Here is a 20,082-nt window from a genome sequence, read left to right on the forward strand (position 1 = left end):
GAGCTCTGATAGAACAGATTTGTTCCCCATACAGCGATCAGATCCAGTATCTCCCGTACGGTCCATGCTGGAACTCTTTTTGGATTTGGGACTGCATTGCTACCCATGCTGATCAGACTTCCACGCTGGGCACTCAGGAAATGAAATTCAAAAGTTTGCGGGGCTTTTCCTGTCTACCTGGCCACTGGATCCGAGTTCAGATTGCTTTCCAGAGCAGTCACAATGGTGCACTGTGGGATACCGCCCGGAGGCCAATACCGTCGATTTACGGCCACACTAACCCTACACCGATATGGTAATACCGATTTCAGCGCTACTCCTCTCGTCGGGGAGAAGTACAGAAATCAGTTTAAAGAGCCCTTTACATCGATATAAAGGGGCTCGTTGTGTGGATGGGTGCAGGGTTAAATCGGTTTAACGCTGCTAAATTCGGTTTAAACACGTAGTGTAGACCAGGCCTAAGTTCAGAAGTGTCAGTTAATGGATTCTTTGGCCAACAGTCATTTTTTAAAAATGGTGTGTGTGGGGGTTAATCTTTGTATCATTCTCCTCTGCTGCCCCTGGTGTCCCTTCAAATGAAAGTTTCTGGGTGATGACACTATGTGGAATGGGTGATTTGCTCTTTTAAAATCTTGGTATAATAAAAATAGCTGTCCAATAGTAAGGGTATTTTTCAAAATTCCCTTAAGTGATTCATGTTGGTAAATAACTTTGAAGATTAAAAGTGCAATGTACGTGCTAGGTGATAGTAATTTTAAACTGCAGCTTGTAATTGCAGATCTTTTGATGATCTGGTTCTTTCCAGTTTCCACTTCTGTAGTTAACCTCCCCTCCTCTTTTCATTCAAGTACGTGATCACCATCTGAATTTGTCTATGCTTCCTTTAGGTGAAGCAGTGTTGCAATCAGAGAAGCATAAAGTGGGAAAAGAGGAAATGGTTATACAAACAGTTGCAACATAGGATTAAAAATAAACAAAAACCTTACTACCTGAGTGAAATCAAAATGGTTTTAAAAATGCTTAAAATAAAAATTTTTATAGGATTTCTTCCACAAACACTACTGAGAGATAAAGTCAGGTGTTTTTCATTTAAGGTCTTCCTTAATGTCATTAATTTTGAAGATACCTAGAAGTAGAGGAAGCCACTATTGTGTGGAAGATTAAAAAAAAAAAAAACAGGGTAGTGAGACCAAGTTTATTTATATCTTCCTGCATTCCAAGCTGCAGGTAGTGGGGTGCCCTTTGATCTTCTTGAGCCTCAGTATTAATAATCTCAATATTTAAAAGTTCCTTACTGAAACTAATTAGAATAAATGAATAAGAGGTTTCAAATATTCACTGATTATTCAAAATCCCTCATCTGTTGACTTGACTCTTGTCTGTAGCTACTAGGGTTCACTAGAGATGCTTTCTGTGTTTTTAACTATCTTTTCATAAATTAAAAAACATTATTTTCTTTTCTAGTTTACGTTGATCATTGGAGAAAACTCCACAGGTCATGGTAAGCATTCTTTACTTCCACGGTGTATCTGAGAGTATGGGCAATGCACACTTTGTATGTTAACTGCATATACAACCAAATTGTATTGAACTGTCCGCATATATTTAAAAGAATTTTATTTTAAATTAGTTAAATTACATTCAAAGTAAAATTCATTTATTAAAAGTATTGTTTGATTGGCCTCCTAAGAGAAGAATCTAGAGACATATGACAGGAAAATAACAGAAAAATCTGCTGATTACTCTTCTTAGATTTATAGCTTTTATACGGTTGAGAAAAACTCCTCTATACTTCCATTTACACAGCAGCTGAAAAAACAGACATACAGCTATATTCCATAGTTACACTTTAATGTGTTCCTTTTCCTTCTTCATCCCAATCTAAAACATCCCCTTAATTTTTTTTTCCAACAGATGGATTTTTAAAATTCAGTGAAAGATGAGGTTTTCTACGGTCACTTTTTTCCCGCTCCCAAACACAGAAATATTTGGATAAGCACCAAAATCACAATTCTGTCTACATGAAGTGGCCCTTTGTATTCCTCTCCCCCTAAATTAACAACTAGGGCTAGTCAGATAGACAGATCAGCCAGCTGCATTCCAAAGTTTTCAGTGAGATCATTACCAAGCCCCATTTTAGTTAAAAAGAACTGAAGATATTTTTTGTATTTTAAAAAGATATGTTGTCTTCTTGGAGAATACATAGAATGTATGAAACTTTCTTTTTTTGCTGAGCTGTATTAAGTGCTCTACTGATGTTCCCAAACTTGATTTTTAATTATTTCAGTGGGAAAAATTAAACAAAGTGTTCCAGAACTAACTCTGTGAAATGGGAGTTGCAACTTCTCAGTCTTGACCACAGAATTTTCTGGTCTTGACTATACATTGAAGCACTAGAGTCAGGGTGATATTCTCATTTAATGAAAGCAAAGTAAAAACATTGAATATCCTGGTTTTTAGGAGTTCATAACAGTTATAAATAAATAAATACATCCTAGCAACAGGGCCAGAATCTCCTCTTACACCAGCGTAAATTGGAAATAAATCCCCTGAAGTCAGTGGAGTTTCACCAGCACAATAGAAGTGCGTGAGGAGCATGTAGCCCATAAAGTCTTAGCCAAAAAGACACACATTTTGTTATGCATTTCCATAAAAATCAATTTAGTGGCTTTTTTTAAATGGCACCATAGATTTGCATAAACAGGTGAGACACAATCCCTGACCCAATGTTTAAGTGAAATAAGAACAATAAAGTTTATTAGCTTGAGACTTTTTGTTCTTGCAACTACTTAAATGTAACCTTAAAATTATGTTTTCAATGTTTTTAAGCCCCTTTTTGGGGGAGAGGACGGGGCGGGCAAGGGTGGTAAGACTATAGCTATGAAGTGTCACTAAACCAAATTCATTTATTTTTTTTTAAAAATCAATCTTGGTGATATAAGGTATTAAAAATACAGATAAGAAAAACACCTTTAAAGTATGATTTTTTTATCTTGACAGTATCCTTGAAAAAGAAAAGATGACCTTCCACATTTAAGTCTAAAATAGTCCAAATGTGTAGCAAAAAAAAATAGATCAAGTAAAACTCTCCGTCCCCTGAGACACACACAATATCTAGACCAAGGGAGTGCATTATGGGAGGAACATCAGACTTTACACTAAATTTCTTGGCTTTTGTCCGTTTAAGACAGACACGTGTTGTTGCATCATGGATATCTAAATGAATGAAGTGAGACCAACTTGTTTTTAAATCCAGCATCACTTTCCATGCATCCAGAGCCCTTGCTCAGAAGCTCTACCCCAAGGGCAGGCAGTGGGCAAACACCACCCCAAGAGTGATTTAGCTTTCCATTATCCCTGACCTTTCTCCAACACTACCCATGTGTTGCCCAGTTAGTAGGGGAGGGGAACCTATTGCAGTCTTTTTCTGTACAGAACTTACTGTACTATATAGGGTCTGCTGCACTCTTATAGAGTTATATGGCTAGAATAGAGCCAGAGGTAAACTGTTCTGTCAGGCAAACAAACATTTTTAAAAAGAGTTGTTGCTATTTTACATCTTGTTACATTTTATAACTGGAAAGAGAGATTTTAATTTACTTCAGTCAATTGTACTTTATTAGCCATTTTCAGATTATAGCTGCTGATGAGTAAAGAATGGAGATGTACGAGCAGCACAGCACTTCGCTAAGCGGGGGGCGGGGGAAGGGGGGTTAATTGAGACCTTGACTAAGATTTGATTGAGATGTGACTAAGTTGCCATCTGACCTCTACCATTTTGAAATCATTATTGCAAGAAGATGTGGTAAATGCATTACTAAATGAAGTAGGTGCCTTTATTTAATATAGAGGAATTTCAGATGCATTACCCTCTGCCTGTTAACATGAAGCTTGCGTACTTGTGGTATGTGGCTTATCCCACACACACTTTGAAGTAATCAGTTCTCATTCAGCTCACCTTTCACCTATGTAGTATATCAATTCACTTTAATTCATTTGTATTTGTAAGTGCTGAGTATTTATATCCACACAGGCTTGGTTTGAATTAGTACATTTCAACATTTTGCCCCAAAGGAGTGGCTTCCAGTGTAATAACAGAGCTTTGGAGGAAAGCTTTGATGCAGTCATTCTCATTACTTTCTTCCTCGGTGACTAGTAGTGTGAGCAACATGATCTAATTTTGTATGTATAGTATGTTCACGCTTTAAGCACTTGTCATTTTTCCTCCAAAATACATGGGTTTTGTTACCATAGGAAGTAAAGCATTTGGAATGGAAAAGCTTTTCAATTCTAGGAGTTATCTCAACACTGTCCCTCCACTCTGCTCCCACTTTTTTCAGGAGGACTCACTGCATGAAGACTCTCAGCCATGGTATAATCAACAAGTATATGCAAGGTACTGGAAGCATTACAACCAAGCCATGCACTGGATGTACAAGCACAAAAACGCCTACAGGAAAGCCATGGAGTCCTTTTATCATCTGTCATGGTATCCATCCGAAACCTTTCCTACAAGCCGTTATTCGGATTGGGATGGAGGCAACCCATCAGATGCTGACAACTATTCTACCTACACTCCAAACAGCAGAGCGCGACACCCTTGCTGGCCCCAGCAATACCCAGGTGCCCACTGCAGTTCCGGAGTAAGCAAGGATATGGGCAGGGATTCTGAAATAGAGAAGGATTCTGAGTCTGAAGAGGAGATAGAATGTGACCTGAGCAACATGGAGATCACAGAGGAGCTCCGCCAGTATTTTGCACAGACAGAGGCTCACAGGCAGGAGTTACGTAAGTTCAGGCATTGTTTATATGATATACTTTCAATTTCAGGCTGTAATGACTATGTTCTTAATTCAACATTATGGTGTTGCAATATAATACACAGGAGTAATCGGCACTAGAAGTAAATGAACCAGTGAAAATACTTGTGGTTTTTCTGCGTAGAGAGAATGAATATGAATGGTTTGGAGAGTAGAAGTAGCATGTATTTGTTAAGGAGAAAATGATTTGTTTAGAGCAATTCTGGGGGAAATTAAGGAATCTGTAGCATTAAGGTAGGTAGTGAAAATCTCCATCTTTTTCCTAGCAGAACAGGTAATTCTCATATTTTAATTATAAACTTTTTTCTATAAAGATGATCCTTTGAGTTGTTTCCAACTGTCCATTAGTCTATCCCTACTGTGCTCTGGTTTATCCTACAAAATACCCAAGTGCTGAGAAATTTTTGCATTGACAACCAATACTTCCTTTAAAAACAAAAAGATTTTTTTAACATTTCAAAATACTGAATCAACTGATGCTCATATTTTAAACTAAAGCTTAAGTCAGTTGAGTTTTAAAAAAAGAATATGTCAATATTTTCAAAAATTTGGGCTTCTTAAGGTTAAATTTAGTAAAATCCTAGATTCCTGAGAGGTCCAGCCCAAAGGAAATTCCTAGCTATGTTGTTTAATGCTGGAGGAAGCTGCAATGTACTCTTCTAAGATGGAGTAGCCATTTGCTTTATTTTTCTTTGGCTCACCCAACAGTAAAATTCCAAGACCTCTCTTCCCCCTTGGTACCCTTCAGTGTTGTGCAGGAAATATTTTTTTCTTTCACATTCAAAGCTTCAAGTCCAGCTCTGGGAAAATAGAAGGGGAGATATTAGCCAAAAAAATCAGTAGGGGACTTTTCGCAAGTCTCAGTCCTTGGAGATATCCAAGTCATCTTTATCTCTGTGAAATCCTTTAAAGAAAACAAAGTGTCTTGTTATGCTGATTTATAGTTTATTGCATAGACAAATAAACTTTACAGGCAAGTTTATAATCTGTTTTGAGGAAACAATGTGAAAAAATCATTTTCCCCATGTTATTTGCATGGGAAATATTCAGCATAAATGCTTAATAGAGTGAGCTTTCATTGTAATTATACTATCCTTTCTGGGCATTAAGGAGGGAGAGAGGAGGGAAAGAATTTAAAAAAAAATCTAATCAAGCAAGTAGGAATTTTTTGTAAATTACATTCTGCTGTTTAAATCCTTAAAGTCGAGAATATCTGGAATGCTGAAACACACAGGCTTAAGTGTATACATTCAATCAATAGCAAAATCAGAAAGGCTAAGAACACAGTGAGTTATGCCTAGCAAGGAATATAAATCGCAGTAAGAAGCGGTTCTTTAAAGATACTAGAAGCAAGAGAAAGACAAAGGAAAGTGTAGGTCCTCTACTTAGCTAGGGAAAGTGAGCTAATAACTGATGACATCAGGAAGACTGAGGTGTTTAATGCCTATTTTACTTCAGTCTTCATTAAAAAGGTTATTAGTGACAAAATACTCAACACAATTCACATTAACAGCAAGAGAGAAGGAACGCAAGCTATATTAGGTAAAGAGGAGGTTAAAGAATGTTTATGTAAGTTCGATGTTTTCAAGTTGGCAGAGCCTGATAAAAATTTATCCTAGGATACTTAAGGAACTAGCTGAAGCAGTCTCAGAACCATTAAGGACGGGTAAGCTCCTAGAGGACTGGAGAAGGGTAAAGATATTACCTATTTTTAAAAAGTGAAACAAAGAGTACCTGGGGAGTTATATACCAGTTAGTCTAACTTCAGTACCTGGAAAGATTGAAGAACATATTATTAAACAATCAGTAGCCAGCATGGATTTGTGAGGAACAAAGCGTGCCAAGCCAACCTAATTTCTTTCTTTGACAGGGTTACTGGTCTAGTGGATAGGGGTAGTGAGGGAGCAGTAGATGTATAAGATAAGTGAAGGGCTTAATCTTGATTTTAGTAAGGCTTTTGACACAATCATGACATTCTCATAAGAAAATTAGGGAAATGTAAATCTAAATGAAATGGCTGAGGTGGGTGCACAACTGGCTGAAAGACTGTACTCAAAGAGGAGATAGCAGTGGCGCACTGTCAAACTGGGAGGGTGTATCTAGTGGGGTTCTGTAGGGGTCAGACCTGGGTTCAGTACTATTACATATTTTCATTAATGACTTAGATAATGGAGTGAGTATGCTTATAAAATTTGTGAATGATCCCAGACTGGGAGGGACTGAAAGCACTTTGAAGGACAAAATTAGAATTCAAAAGAACTTTGACAAATAAGAGAATTGGTCTGAAATCAGCAAGATGAAATTCAGTAAAGACAAATGCAAGGTGTACTACATTTAGGAAAGTAAAATCAAATGGACAACTACAAAATGGGGAATAACTGGCTAGTAGTACTGCTGAAAAGAATTTGGGGATTATATTGTTTCACAAATCGAATATGAGTCAATAGTGTAATGCAGTTGTGAAAAAGGCTAATATTATTCTGGGATGTATTAACAGGAGTGTCGTATATGGCACAGGAGGTAAATGTGCTGCTCTGCTTGTCACTGGTGAGGCCTCAGCAGAGTACTGTGTCCAGTTCTGGGCACCATACTTTAGGAAACCTGGACAAATCGGATAGAGTCCAGAAGAGAGCCAGAAAAATGAGAAATACAACCTATGAGGAAAAGTTTCAAAAAACTGGGCATGATTAGTTTTGAGAAAAGAAGACTTGGGGGGTGGAGGTGGGTACCTGATAATAGTCTTCAAATATATTAAGGGTTGTTATAAAGAGGACAGTGATCAGTTGTTCTCCAGGTAACAAACCTTGTGGATAAGGAGGGAAGCAGTAGATGTGGTATATTTTGACTTTAGTAAGACTTTTGCTACTGTCTCACATGACCTCATAAACAAACTAGTGAAATACAGAGATGGAGCTACTATAAAGTGAGTGCATAACTAGTTGGAAAACCGTTCCCAGAGAGTAGTTATCAGTGGTTCACAGTCAAGCTGGAAGGGCATAACAAGTAGGGTCTCACTGGGATAAGTTCTGGATCCAGTTCTGTTCAATATCGTCGTCAATGATATAGATAATGGTATAGAGAGTACACTTACGAAGTTTGCGGATGATACGAAGGTTGGAGGGTTTGCTAGTGCTTTGGATGATAGGATTAAAATGATCTGGACAAACTGGAGAAATGGTCTGAAATAAATAGGAATAAATTCAATAAGGACAAATGCAAACTACTCCACTTAGGAAAGAGCAATCAGTTGCGCACATACAAAATTGGAAGAAGTACTGCAGAAAGTGATATTGGAGTCATAGCTGGGATTACATGAGTAATATGAGTCAGCGGTATTACACTGTTGCAAAATAAAGCAAACATCATCCCCAGATTTATTAGCACACTATTACTTCTTTCCGCTCTACTCTGCTGATTAGGCCTCAGCTGGAGTATTGTGTCCAGTTCTGGGCGCAACATTTCAGGAAATATGTGGACAAATTGGAAAAAATCCAGAGAAGAGCAACAAAAATGATTAAAGGTCTAGAAAACATAACCTATGAGGGAAGATTGAAAAAAATGTGTCTGTTTATTCTGGAGAAGAAAAGACTGAGAGGGGACATAACAGATTTCAAGTACATAAAAGGTTGTTACAAGTGGAGGGAGAAAAATTGTTCTCCTTAATGTCTGAGGATAGAACAAGAAGCAATGGGCTTAAATAGCAGCGAGGGCAGTTTAGGTTGGACATTAGGAAAAACTTCACTTCCAGTCCTATGTTTTTGTGATTCTGTGTAATACACTGCTCAAGGAAAATAACATATAAGCAACATGAAGCTCAGCTTAGCACACAATGTGCAACCTGTACTCGTGTGAAGAATTCTGTGGCAGAGACAGACCTCTGTCCACTGCTGAAAATCTTAATCTGAAGATAGAGAAAACACTTCGAGAACTACAGCTAAGACAATTTAGAAATGAAGGATGTTTTCCTTTTTTTTTTTTTTTTTCATGCATGGTGTGTATTTGAGGATTGTCATGATTAAAACAAAGGCCTGGTGCTCAGGAGATCTGGGTTCAGCTATTGGCTCTGCCACAGACTTTGCTGTGTGACCTTGAGCAAGTTATTTAATATCTCTGTGCCTCAGTTATAAGAGGGAGGAAGGCCTCTTAGTGAAGGCCCATAACTCTGAGTTGGGACACTAGGGCTTCTATTCCTGGCTGTAGCACAGATTTATTGGGACACCTTGGTGAGACACTGAGGTCTTGATTGTGCTCTCACACTAGTTTTGGCAGGTGTAATTCCATTCAGTTCAGTGGAGTTATTCTTGATTTACCGTGGGGAAAGTGAAAGCAGAATCAGGCTCTTCTGTGTGCCTCAGCTTCCTCATCTGTAAATTGCAGATAATGATGATTACCTGCTTCATAGAAATATTGAGGCTAAATTAATAAAGTACTGTATGTTTATAAATTCCCCCCACAGCCTCAGAGGAAAGATGCTATTTAAGTGCAAACTTTTATTGTTAATTCACAAAATACACCATCTGCACATTCAGGAATAACTCTGCTTCTGACCAATAAATAAATAAATAAATAAATAGGTTTTTATACATTCTGTTGGAGTTGCTCAAAAAAAGAAAGTAGCTAAGCAGAGGGAGGGGAAAATACTATGTTCTCTACTGTGTGCTGTAAACAAGTAGTTGAGACCCTGTGGACAGTGAAAGATACGGTGCTGCTATGTTTAATTAGATAGAGCTATTGATTTTCCTGAGTACTGTTTTTAAGCCAAATGAAATTTATAGAGGCTTCATGAAGCTGAACTCTGTCATGACACTACCTTGTTCTGTCTTTCATCCTTGAATCTGTATTGATCCTCAAGGAAAGGTAGATGAGGCAAATAAAAGTGATCACATTATCTGCCTTGTATATATCCTCTCTCAGGTATTTTTCTCTTTGTAATACATCACAGCCAGACTTGGTTCTGGCTTGGTAGCCTAGTGACCATGGAGGGGGTTCAAGTTCAATATCTTGTCATTAATTATTTGTATCTGCCATAAGAGTCCATAGTGCTACACACAACAATGCGTGCTGAACAATTAACTAATCTACACCCCAAGAAATTAACAATCCAATAATACAAGTGAAAATAAGCTGATGTAATATAAATCAGAATAAACAGACATGGTCTTTTATGGGTGTTGAGGGAAGCATGCTTTACAGAGAAGTTAGGGATTTAGACTTTTCTTTTGAATGATTATAGTGCAAGAACTTGACGTATGTTAATTGGGATTTTATTCCAGGCATACGGTATTGGGTGGGACACAGAAAGTCATGGAGTCAGGAGTAGGCAAACAAGACAAATGAGGCAGTGAGGAGAGGCCACTGGGTAGAGATTAAGGAACAAGGGATAATGCTGGTGAGAAGGGTAAATAGACAGATTTATGTCCATCCTACCCAGCTGCTGCTATCTCATTGATTGTTACTATAGTTACATACAAAAACACATTACAAGAATGTTATTTATTACAGTTTCAAGTACTCAAAAGTTACTAACTACTTTACAACGGTAACTCCACCTCTTTGTGTGTATGCATTATTGCGATCTTTATTCTGTGATCACATACTGTTTTTCGCCAGGATCCTGCCTCATTCAGTGCAAAGGGTGAGTTAAACTTAAACTCATTTTATTTTAAAAGCATCCTTCTTTAATGGCTGATCTACAGACTTTTGAAGTTAACAGAAAGGTTCTCACCAACTTCAGTAGAGAGGATCTTGCAGACCATAGGGTGTGGGAGGAATGTAGGAAGAGCTGAGATGTAGGCAAGGATGGAGATGTGCAGTGAGGACAGGGTGAAGGTGAGGACAGGGTGTTTGAATGTTATGTGAAAAGAGGGATAAAAATTCAAGGGGTGGGGGATGAAATGTCAGAATGATGGGAGAGGATGATGACTGGAGGTGCAGTATTTTGGAAAGACAGGGAAAGTGAATAATAACGAGGTGGGAGAAGAAAAAGTGGCAATTAAAGTAGACAGGATACGTTTGATCCAATACTTCTGTTAGGCCTGGTCTACACAACACGTTTAAACCGATTTTAGCAGCGTTAAACTGATTTAATGCTGTACCTGTCCACACAACGAGGCCCTTTATATCGATATAAAGGGCTCTTTAAATCGGTTTCTGTATTCCTCCCCAACAAGAGGAGTAGCGCTAAAATTGATATTACCATATCGGATTAGGGTTAGTGTGGCTGCAAATCGACGATATTGGCCTCCGGGCGGTATCCCACATTGCACCACTGTGACCGCTCTGGACAGCAATCTGAGCTCAGATGCAGTGGCCAGGTAGACAGGAAAAGCCCCGCAAACTTTTGAATTTCATTTCCTGTTTGCCCAGCATGGAGCTCTGATCAGCACGGGTGGCCATGCAGTCCCAATCCAAAAGAGCTCCAGCATGGCCGTATGGGAGATACTGGATCTGACCGCTGTATGGGAGACAAATCTGTTCTATCAGCTCCGTTACAGAGACGAAATGCCAAAGCATTGGAAAAAAATCTCCAGGCTGTGATACAGTCACAGCAAGTGCTGCGTACATGCGTAACGGAAAGCCAAGGAATCAAAAGGACGTCATGGAGGAGGGAGGGGTACCGAGGACTCCAGCTATCCCACAGTCCCTGCAGTCTCTGAAAATCATTGCATTCTTGGCTGATCTCCCAATGCTGTAGGGTCAAACACATTGTCCGGGGTGTTCAGGGTCTATCTCGTCAATTTACCCCCCTCCCCTCCGTGATAGAAAGGGGAAAAATCGTTTCTTGACTTTTTTCAATGTCACTGTATGTCTACTGCATGCTGCTTGTAGACACGGTGCTGAGCAGAAACAGTAGCATCCTCTCTTCACCCCTCCCGGTGGCAAACAGTACAGTGCAGAAGACTGATAACCGTCTCATCATGAACCCGTGAGTCTCCTGGCTGGCCTCAGGAGCCTAGCCGGGGGCCTGGGTAAAATTAGGAATGATTCCCGTTCATTCCCAGTAAATGGTACAGAACAGCTGGTAACCATCCTATGCATAGCAACTGGGCTGAGCTCCATCAGTCCCCTCTTTCAGTGTAAAGAAAAGATTCTGTATGCCTGGGCTATCATATCAGCAGGGTGCTGGGCTCTTCTCCTCCACACCACTAATGTCTGCCTGACTATCATAGCAGCTGGAGGCTGCCTCCCCCTCATTTATCTCATAACAAGTCAGTGTTTCCTATTCTGCATTTTATTACTTCATGAACAATAGGGGGGACACTGCCAACGGTAGCCCAGGAAGGTCGGAGAGAGGGGAAGCAATGGGTGGGTTGGTGCAGGGACACCCTCCTGATTAGCATGCCAAGCTCATCATTCTGCGGGATTGACTGGAGGGCGGCTGTGCTTTCTGGTTCTTGATAACTTGTTCTCTAGTACAACTTGCCCCATATTCTAGCAGGACTGACTCTATTTTAGTAACGCATGAAGAGGGGATTTGACTTGGGGAGCATTTCCATTTTGTCTTTGCGCCCACGGCCGACCATCCAGCAGGGGCATCCAATGACAGAGAAGACAGTACAGAACGGGACTTAGTTAACCCATTCTATTGTAATTTACAATGGCGCAGCAGATGGTACAGAACAACTGATAACCATCTCTGCTGTCATGCAAAGGCAAATGAATGCTGCTGTGTAGCCTGCAGTATGCCTCTGTCAGCGACATCCAGTACACATACGTGACAGTAAAAAAAAAGCTGAACAGGCTCCATGGTTGCCGGTCTATGGCATGCCAGGGCAATCCAGGGAAAAAGAGCGGAAAATGATTGTCCCATTGCTTTCCTGAGGAAAGGAATGAGTGACGACATTTACCCAGAACCACCCGCGACAAATTTTTGCCCCACCAGGCACTGGGATCTCAACCCAGAATTCCAAGGGAGGAGACTCCGGGAACTATGGATAGCTATGGCATAGCTACCACAGTGCAACGCTCCGAAATCGACGCTAGCCCGGACCATGGAGCACCACCACCGAATTAATGTGCTTAGTGTGGCCGCGTGCACTCGACTTTATACAATCTGTTTTACAAAACCGGTTTATGTAAACTTAGAATAATCCCATAGTGTAGACATACCCTAAGTCTATAAGGTGCCACAGAACTCTTTGTCGCTTTGATCAGTGAAGGCTCCTAAATCTTCTTGTATCCCAGTACACTCATATGTGTCAAGACTAGTTAGCCACAATACTATTCTTTATAGCCATATATCCATGAAAGGAAAAAAAGAAAATAACAGAGCTTGTTTTTAAGATGTTATGCTTTTTTTCTCCTCCCAGGAATCACTACCATTTTCAAGAACCTATAGGCTACTAAAGTCCTTTTGTGTTCTGGCAGTGTGCATTGCAGTGGCTCTTTACTTTGACACTAAAGCCTTTGAAACTGGCAAACTGAATCTCGCTGCCTGATTGAACACTTCAGGAGGGACAGTTTTTTCTTTGCAAAGGCCTCTCTTTTAAAACACCTCCTTTTCTTTCCTTGAGTTCTGCTCAAGTGCTCTCCAGCTCTTCATATTCTCTTTGTGATCACGTAATCAATATGTATATTACAGCTGAGGTGTATGTTCCTAGACTACGCCGAACTAATTCTGAGAGCAAAATTTAACTGACATAATCTCACAAATCAGTTACATTATCACACTAATCACATACTGTAGTTACAGTATGAACACTGCTGTGCTGTTAACTTACTTCACACTGTCCTTCCCTATACCCATCACTTGCCCACTCATCTCTATCCAGCAATGAGTTATTAGAAAACTTCCTTTCAATACATTCAGAATTTTTGTAGTGATTTAATTATTTTACTTTTTAAATTATTATTATGATTAAATGATTATTATTTTATTGGACTATGCTGGCTATTGTGTTTGATTCCCTGCGGAACTGGTGATTTCATTAATTCAGTGGTCACCAACCAGTCGATTGTGATTGACTGGTCGATCCTAGAGGATCTTCCAGTTGATTGCGATCTCCAATGGTGTAGCGTGACTGCCTCTAAGGCAGGCTCCCTGCCTGTCCTGGCCCCACATCGCTCCCGGAAGCGGTCAACACAGCCCCGGGCCGGGGGGGGTCTCTTCCTGCAAGCACTACCCCCACAGCTCCCATTGGCTGGGAATGAGGAGCTGTGGCCAATGGGAGTTGCAGGGGCGGTGCTTGCAGAGAGAGACAGCGCCTAGAGCCACATGCCCCCCGCCCCCTCCCAAAGACCGCAGAGGTGCTCTGGCCCCTTCTGGGAGCAGCGTGGGGCCAGGGTAGGCAGGGTGCCTGCCTTAGTGGCAGCCATGCTGTGCCACCCACCAGGAGCCATCAGAGGTAAGTGCTGCCTGGTGGGAGGCCCCACCCCAACCCCCAGTCCTGAGCTCCCTCCTGGAGCCAGCACCCTGAATCCCCTCCTGCACCCCAAAACACCTCCTGCATCCCAACCCCCAGCCCTGAGCTCCCTCCTGGAACCAGCACCCCATATTCCCTCCTGCACCCCAGCCCAGGCCCCCCACTCCTGGAGCCAGCACTCTGTACCCCTTCCTGCAGCCCAACACTCTGCCCCAGCCCAGAGCCCCTTCCTGCACCTAAACTCCCTCCCAGAACTTGCACCCCTCACCCCTTCCTGCACTCCAACACTCTGCCCCAGGCTCAGCCTAGAACCCCCTCCCACACTGCGAGCCCCTTGGCCCCAGCCCAGAGCCTACACCCTCTCCCAAACCTCAACCCCTTACCCCAGCCCAGTGAAAGTGAGTGAAGGTGGGGGAGAGGGAATGACCGGGGGGGACGGAGTGAGCGGGGTGGGGCTTTGGGCAAGGGGCAGGGCCTTGGGGAAGGGGTGGGGTAGATCCTGGGTTGCTCTGAAATTCAAAAAGTGATCTTGGGCATGAAAAGATTGGAGACCACTGCATTAATCTAACCTGCAGGTGACGTTTTGTGGTTGCATGTCTTCCCTCAGACATGCAGCCGCATGTCCGGGTTATTGCACATGTCAGAAGTGTGGTGTACTAATACCAAATTGTCAAGAATGCTGGATGTAAAGGACACAATACATTACACTGGCCTTTTTAGGTGTTCAAAGAACATGTTTTAAGAATTAGAATAACATAAAAGCATACAATAACATAAAAGTAGTTTGTCAGGACTTGCAATTCAGCAAATTCTCTAGTTGCACATATTTTCCATTTCACACTTTTTAACCTAGTCTTTAAAACATTACTCACCTTATAGATTTTTCTTACGTACCATTTTTCTCTTTGCTTTTTTTTTTTTTTTTAAATGGAAAATAGTGTAGTGCTATAATGCAAGGCTAATAGTGGAATTAACAATGCACAGACTACTGTACCACAATAATAAAATGGCAATGGGGTGGTTTCCTGTATTTAAAAACAAAGAAAAGCAGAGGAAATTACAGTCATGCCAGTTAATCATTGAGGCATCGCAGTCTGTGCATTGTTATTGCTATGCCTAGCTTTTTCCATTAGAGCTCCAGTTTTGAATGGCTACATGTACACACCCTCCCTCCAATTCACCAAAACTCGTCCAAATACAGTGTTTCAGACATGGTTTCTAGCCAGAGGAGGCCTTTAAAGGAAAAGTTTCGGAGTGATCAAATTAGATGTTTGTTACACATGAGAGTTTGAAACTTCAGAGGTTTGCAAATTCATACTCTCTTCCCCCTCCCCTTCATCTTGAAAAAATCAATTGGTTTCTTTGTTTTGTCTCAGTAAAGATTGCTGCCTTTGGCTATTTTGTAAAGATTGGTGGATTAAATTGGGAATTTTTCAGTATGCTATTTTAATTTATGTAAATATCACCAAGTTTATAAAAAAATTTTTTATTTAAACAGGCTAGTGTGTGTTTCTTTGGAACCATATAATCTTCCAAATAGAATCGTAAGACTGGAAGGGACCTCAGGAGGATTTGTAGTCCAGTCCCCTGCACTCATGGCAGGACAAAGTATCAAACAGATCACTAAGATGGGTTTGTTTGCCACCATTATTTGTCCCCAAAGTACAGTAATTTTTCCTCCCCATTCTTCAGCTGCACTCTTTCCCACCAGAGGTCCTAGCAGTTTCTTGATTTTGGTTGCCAGTATCTTTTCCTCTTCTCTCCCACTGCTCACAGTGTCAAAACAGGGTGGCTGGTGGCAGAATCATCACCCCACATACACTCCCTTCATACATGTCCTCTTGATTTCAGTGGCTCTGCCAGCACTGCTGTCACTTGAATCGTCGGCATCCTCTTCCCAGTACTTGAATCACTGCAGATTCTTCCATTGGAGATAGCACCTCTGAGATTGGACTGTCTCCTGAAGGCCAAGGAAATGACTCTAGTATACACACCCCTTCATGAGCTGCATGGAGAGGTGGGGGAGCAGCTGTCCTTCATTGCTGTATCCCAGGTCTTGAGGCACTACATTTCCCAGCAGCAGCAGCCCTGTAGTAATGGAGGCTCTCCATAGGCTCTAGGAATTTAATTATGATGATGTTTCCTATAGCAGCAGAATCTTCACCTGCCTCACCTTTGCAGATAAAATTCTTTGGTACAGCGTTCAGGACCCTGCATGGGGAGGCAGACAACAGAAGAATTCCCTTCCCGATGCAGGGAGGCAGTGGCAGAATTTTCACCTCCCCAACATGTACTTTTGTCTTGAAATATAGCTATAATTATGCACTTCCAGAATCTAGACTTAGGTTCATTTGAGGGGTGGTAGAGGCAGATGGGTGGACATGCCCTCGTATCAGTAATTTCACAAAAGACAGTTAGTCTTTAGTTCTTAGAGTATCTGGGAACACGGATGATCCTTGAAGACTAGATAGTAAATTAAAAAAAAAAATAGCGTGCAGTTATCCTTTGGAAAAGCCCCTCGGTCTTGTATTCTTCAGAGGCAGTTTAAGCATATTAAAATATATTGCTTTTCTACATGAGGATGTGAATTTCATGATGATGCAACACAGCTTGCAAACCCTGAAGACTGCACTGTTTAGCTGTTGCTGCTATAAGAATAATAGCTAATTTAAAGGAGACGCTAGAAGGCTTAGGACAGGGGTCAGCAACCTACGGCACGCGTGCCAAAGGTAGCACGCGAGCCGATTTTTCATGGCACGCGGGGCGGGCTGAGCTGCTCAGCCCGCCGGCACTCTGGAGTTCCCGCTGCTGGCAGCAGGCTGAGACCCCAGCTGGCAGGAGCCAGTGGTGGAAACCCCAGAGAGGCGGCGGGCTGAGCAGCTCAGCCTGCCGCCGCTCTGGGGTTCCCGCTGCTGGCCCCCTGCCAGCCGGGGTCCCACTCAGCACCCGCTGCTGGCCTGGGGGAAGGAACCCCAGGCTGGCAGCAAGCTGAGAGCCCAGCTGGCAGGAGCTGGTGGGGGAAACCCCAGAGCGGTGGCCGTCAGCCTGCTGCTGCTCTGGGGTTCTGTCCCCTTGCCAGCCGGGGTCCCCGCAGCCCCACTTACCTTGCTTCCAGTTGGAGTTCCACCGCAGGCCCCTTGCCAGACAGGGTCCAGGCTTCCAGTCCTGCTCAGCCCTACCAGCCGCCAGCTCCACTCACATCAGCTGCCGATCTGGGGTTCCAGCCTCTGACCTTCTGCCAGCTGGTTATCAACTCAGAAGCCTGTGTGCAGCGTAAAGTATCTAAATAGGTGCCACCAGACATTGGAAAACTCAGCAAGGAAAAGCACTAGAACATCACACTGAACTAATAAGATCTGCATTTTAATTTAATTTTAAATAAAGCTTCTGAAACATTTTGAAAACCTTGTTTACTTTACATATAATAGTAGTTTGATTATATATTATAGACTTATAGAGAGACCTTCTGAAAAACGTTCAAATGTTTTACCGGCACTTGAAGCCTTAAATTAGAGTATATACATGAAGACTCGGCACACTGCTGCTGAAAGGTTGCCGACCCCTGGCTTAGGATATTAATAATGGAACTGGGCTTTCATCCCTGGGTTTCAAATACAGCCTGAGCTTCACATCACTTGTTGGCTCTTCAGTGGCTAGCATGTAGGAAGAGTGGTTTGGTGGTTAAAACCCAGAGTCAGGAGATGTGATCTCTATTTCTTTCTCTGCCTTAGGGTTGCTGTGCAGCCTTGGCTGAGACACTTAATCTAATGCTGAGGTGCTGTGCATCTGCAGATCCTATTGAGTCCAGTCGAAACTGAGGATGCTCAGCGTATCTGAAAATCTGTCCGTGCTTTACTATGGAGATAGATGTCTATCTTTAGGAACCTGCATTTGAAAATGTTGGCCTTAATCTTTCTGTGTCTCAGTTTTCCATCTACAGTTCATTGCCTCTTTCAGCTCGCTACCAGGGTCAGTCTCACTTCACTCTACAACATAGGCCTGTCTCCCTGGCCTCCCCTGAATTGTAGATGGATGCACAACCAGACTGCTATGAGGAACTGTGATACTCAGCTATCATACCACTCTGGTGAGGGCTTAGCAAGTTGCTCTAACATACAAACCCACTCATACAATTTTGATGCATTAGCTACTGTGACTCCTTACTCTTTTTTGACTCATTTATTTTAATAATTCAGTTTTAGATAGAAATGCGTGTCGGCTCCTGCCTCTGCTTCCTTCTAGGAGTTAGGGGGTTGTGGGCATTGATCTGTATTTGGGCTCATCATACCAGTGCCAGAAAACTGAGGGATACGGTCCCCTGTCTAGAGACTGCCTATGGGACAAGAAATCCCTCATAGTCTTGCCAAACCCCAAGAGCCTGGGGATGTGAAAAACACTTCCCGAGAATGGGGAGAGTGACAAACCCTGAGTACTTCCAGCTGGAGGAGGGAGGGAGTGCTCTGTGTGGGGCTATGGATACTAGGGGATTGTATCTGAATAGCCCAGTGGGGAGCCTAGGATTCTGTTTTCCTCTAGAGCTACTCCTGGCGCTGAAGTTTCTGAAGTTAGTCCTGTTTATTTGCTTATTCTGCTGGCGTCTGCAGCTGCTCTTACTGGCTCCCGTACTCTCCTTTATATGCTTTTCCCCTCCAGGGGAGCCTGGGAGAGCAGCTGCAGCTGCTGGGGAAAGAACTGGTGAGAGCCTGCTGATGAGAGCAGCTCTAGAGGAAAGCAGTGTCTCCTGGTCCTCTGGTGGCTCTTCAGAAGTAGCCTCCACATTGCCTTGAATGCCTGTTGTGCTCCTCTCCCCAGACTATGTGTTTGCTGCCTGCCCCGTAACCTGCTGTGGTTGGATACCCTTACTGGGCTTCTTTTGCAGGAGAAACATCTGCTATTTCTGGTCTCCAAAATCAGTGCTCTTCAGCTGGAATTCTAATGGTCAGTTCCTTGCTCTTGCCCCGATGAGTCCTGCAGGAATGTACCTTGGCACAGCCCCAGCCACTGTCTCCTACTGGGAAGTCGAAGCAGGCACCTGGAAACAATGAACACATTCTAATAAGCTATTAAAATAAGAAATATTTACTATAACCCCTTGTGCATCGGAGATGAGGGAGGAAACTATTACAGTAGCTATGCGGTTGTGCTATAAAATATTGAGATAAATAAAGCAGGGGAAAGGACCAGCATAAACAGGGTCCGTAGTTTCTGCAGTTCCCTGGCCACAGAATTGGCTACCTGCCCCAGAATATGGCTGCACAATATCTAAAGTTTAATTTTTAAAAGATATCAGAGGAGTAGCTGTGTTAGTCTGGATCTGTAAAAGCAGCAAAGAGTCCTGTGGCACCTTATAGACTAACAGACGTTTTGGAGCATGAGCTTTCGTGGGTGAATACCCACTCGTTGGATGCATGTAGTGGAAATTTCCAGGGGCAGGTATATATATCCAAGCAAGAAGCAGGCTAGAGATAATGAGGTTAGTTCAATCAGGGAGATTGCAGATGCGGTTGTACCTCAGTGCTTGGCTGTAGACAATGGATCGTGTGGTGTGCCCAGGATGGAAGCTGGAGGCATGAAGGTAGGCATAGCGGTTGGTAGATTTTCGAGATAGGGTGGTGTTAATGTGACCATCACTTATTTGCACTGAGCTTCAGTTCATCTGCAAATTTGACACCATCAGCTCAGGATTAAACAAAGACTGTGCCAACTACAAAACCAGTTTCTCCTCCCTTGGTTATCACACCTCAGCTGCTGGAAGAGGGCCTCATCCTCTCTGATTGAACTAATCTCGTTATCTCTAGCCTGCTTCTTGCTAGCATATATATACCTGCCACTGGAAATTTCCACTACATGCATCCGATGAAGTGGGTATTCACCCACAAAAGCTCATGCTCCAAAACGTC

At 42.3% G+C, this 20,082-nt stretch overlaps 1 protein-coding gene across 1 annotated transcript in view; it reads left to right on the forward strand.

Moving 5' to 3' along the window:
- GEMIN8 (gem nuclear organelle associated protein 8) overlaps window positions 1-20,082 on the forward strand; it is a 40,215-nt gene that overhangs the window by 6,763 nt on the left and 13,370 nt on the right. The window contains exons 2-3 of the mRNA XM_032795930.2: window positions 1,465-1,501; window positions 4,341-4,788. Of these exons, the coding sequence (XP_032651821.1) occupies window positions 1,499-1,501; window positions 4,341-4,788 (451 nt within the window). The 5' untranslated portion in view covers window positions 1,465-1,498. The remainder of the gene's footprint in view (window positions 1-1,464; window positions 1,502-4,340; window positions 4,789-20,082) is intronic.

Source organism: Chelonoidis abingdonii, chromosome 1 (assembly GCF_003597395.2).
Source record: "Chelonoidis abingdonii isolate Lonesome George chromosome 1, CheloAbing_2.0, whole genome shotgun sequence".
Classification (NCBI taxonomy): Eukaryota; Metazoa; Chordata; order Testudines; family Testudinidae; genus Chelonoidis; species Chelonoidis abingdonii.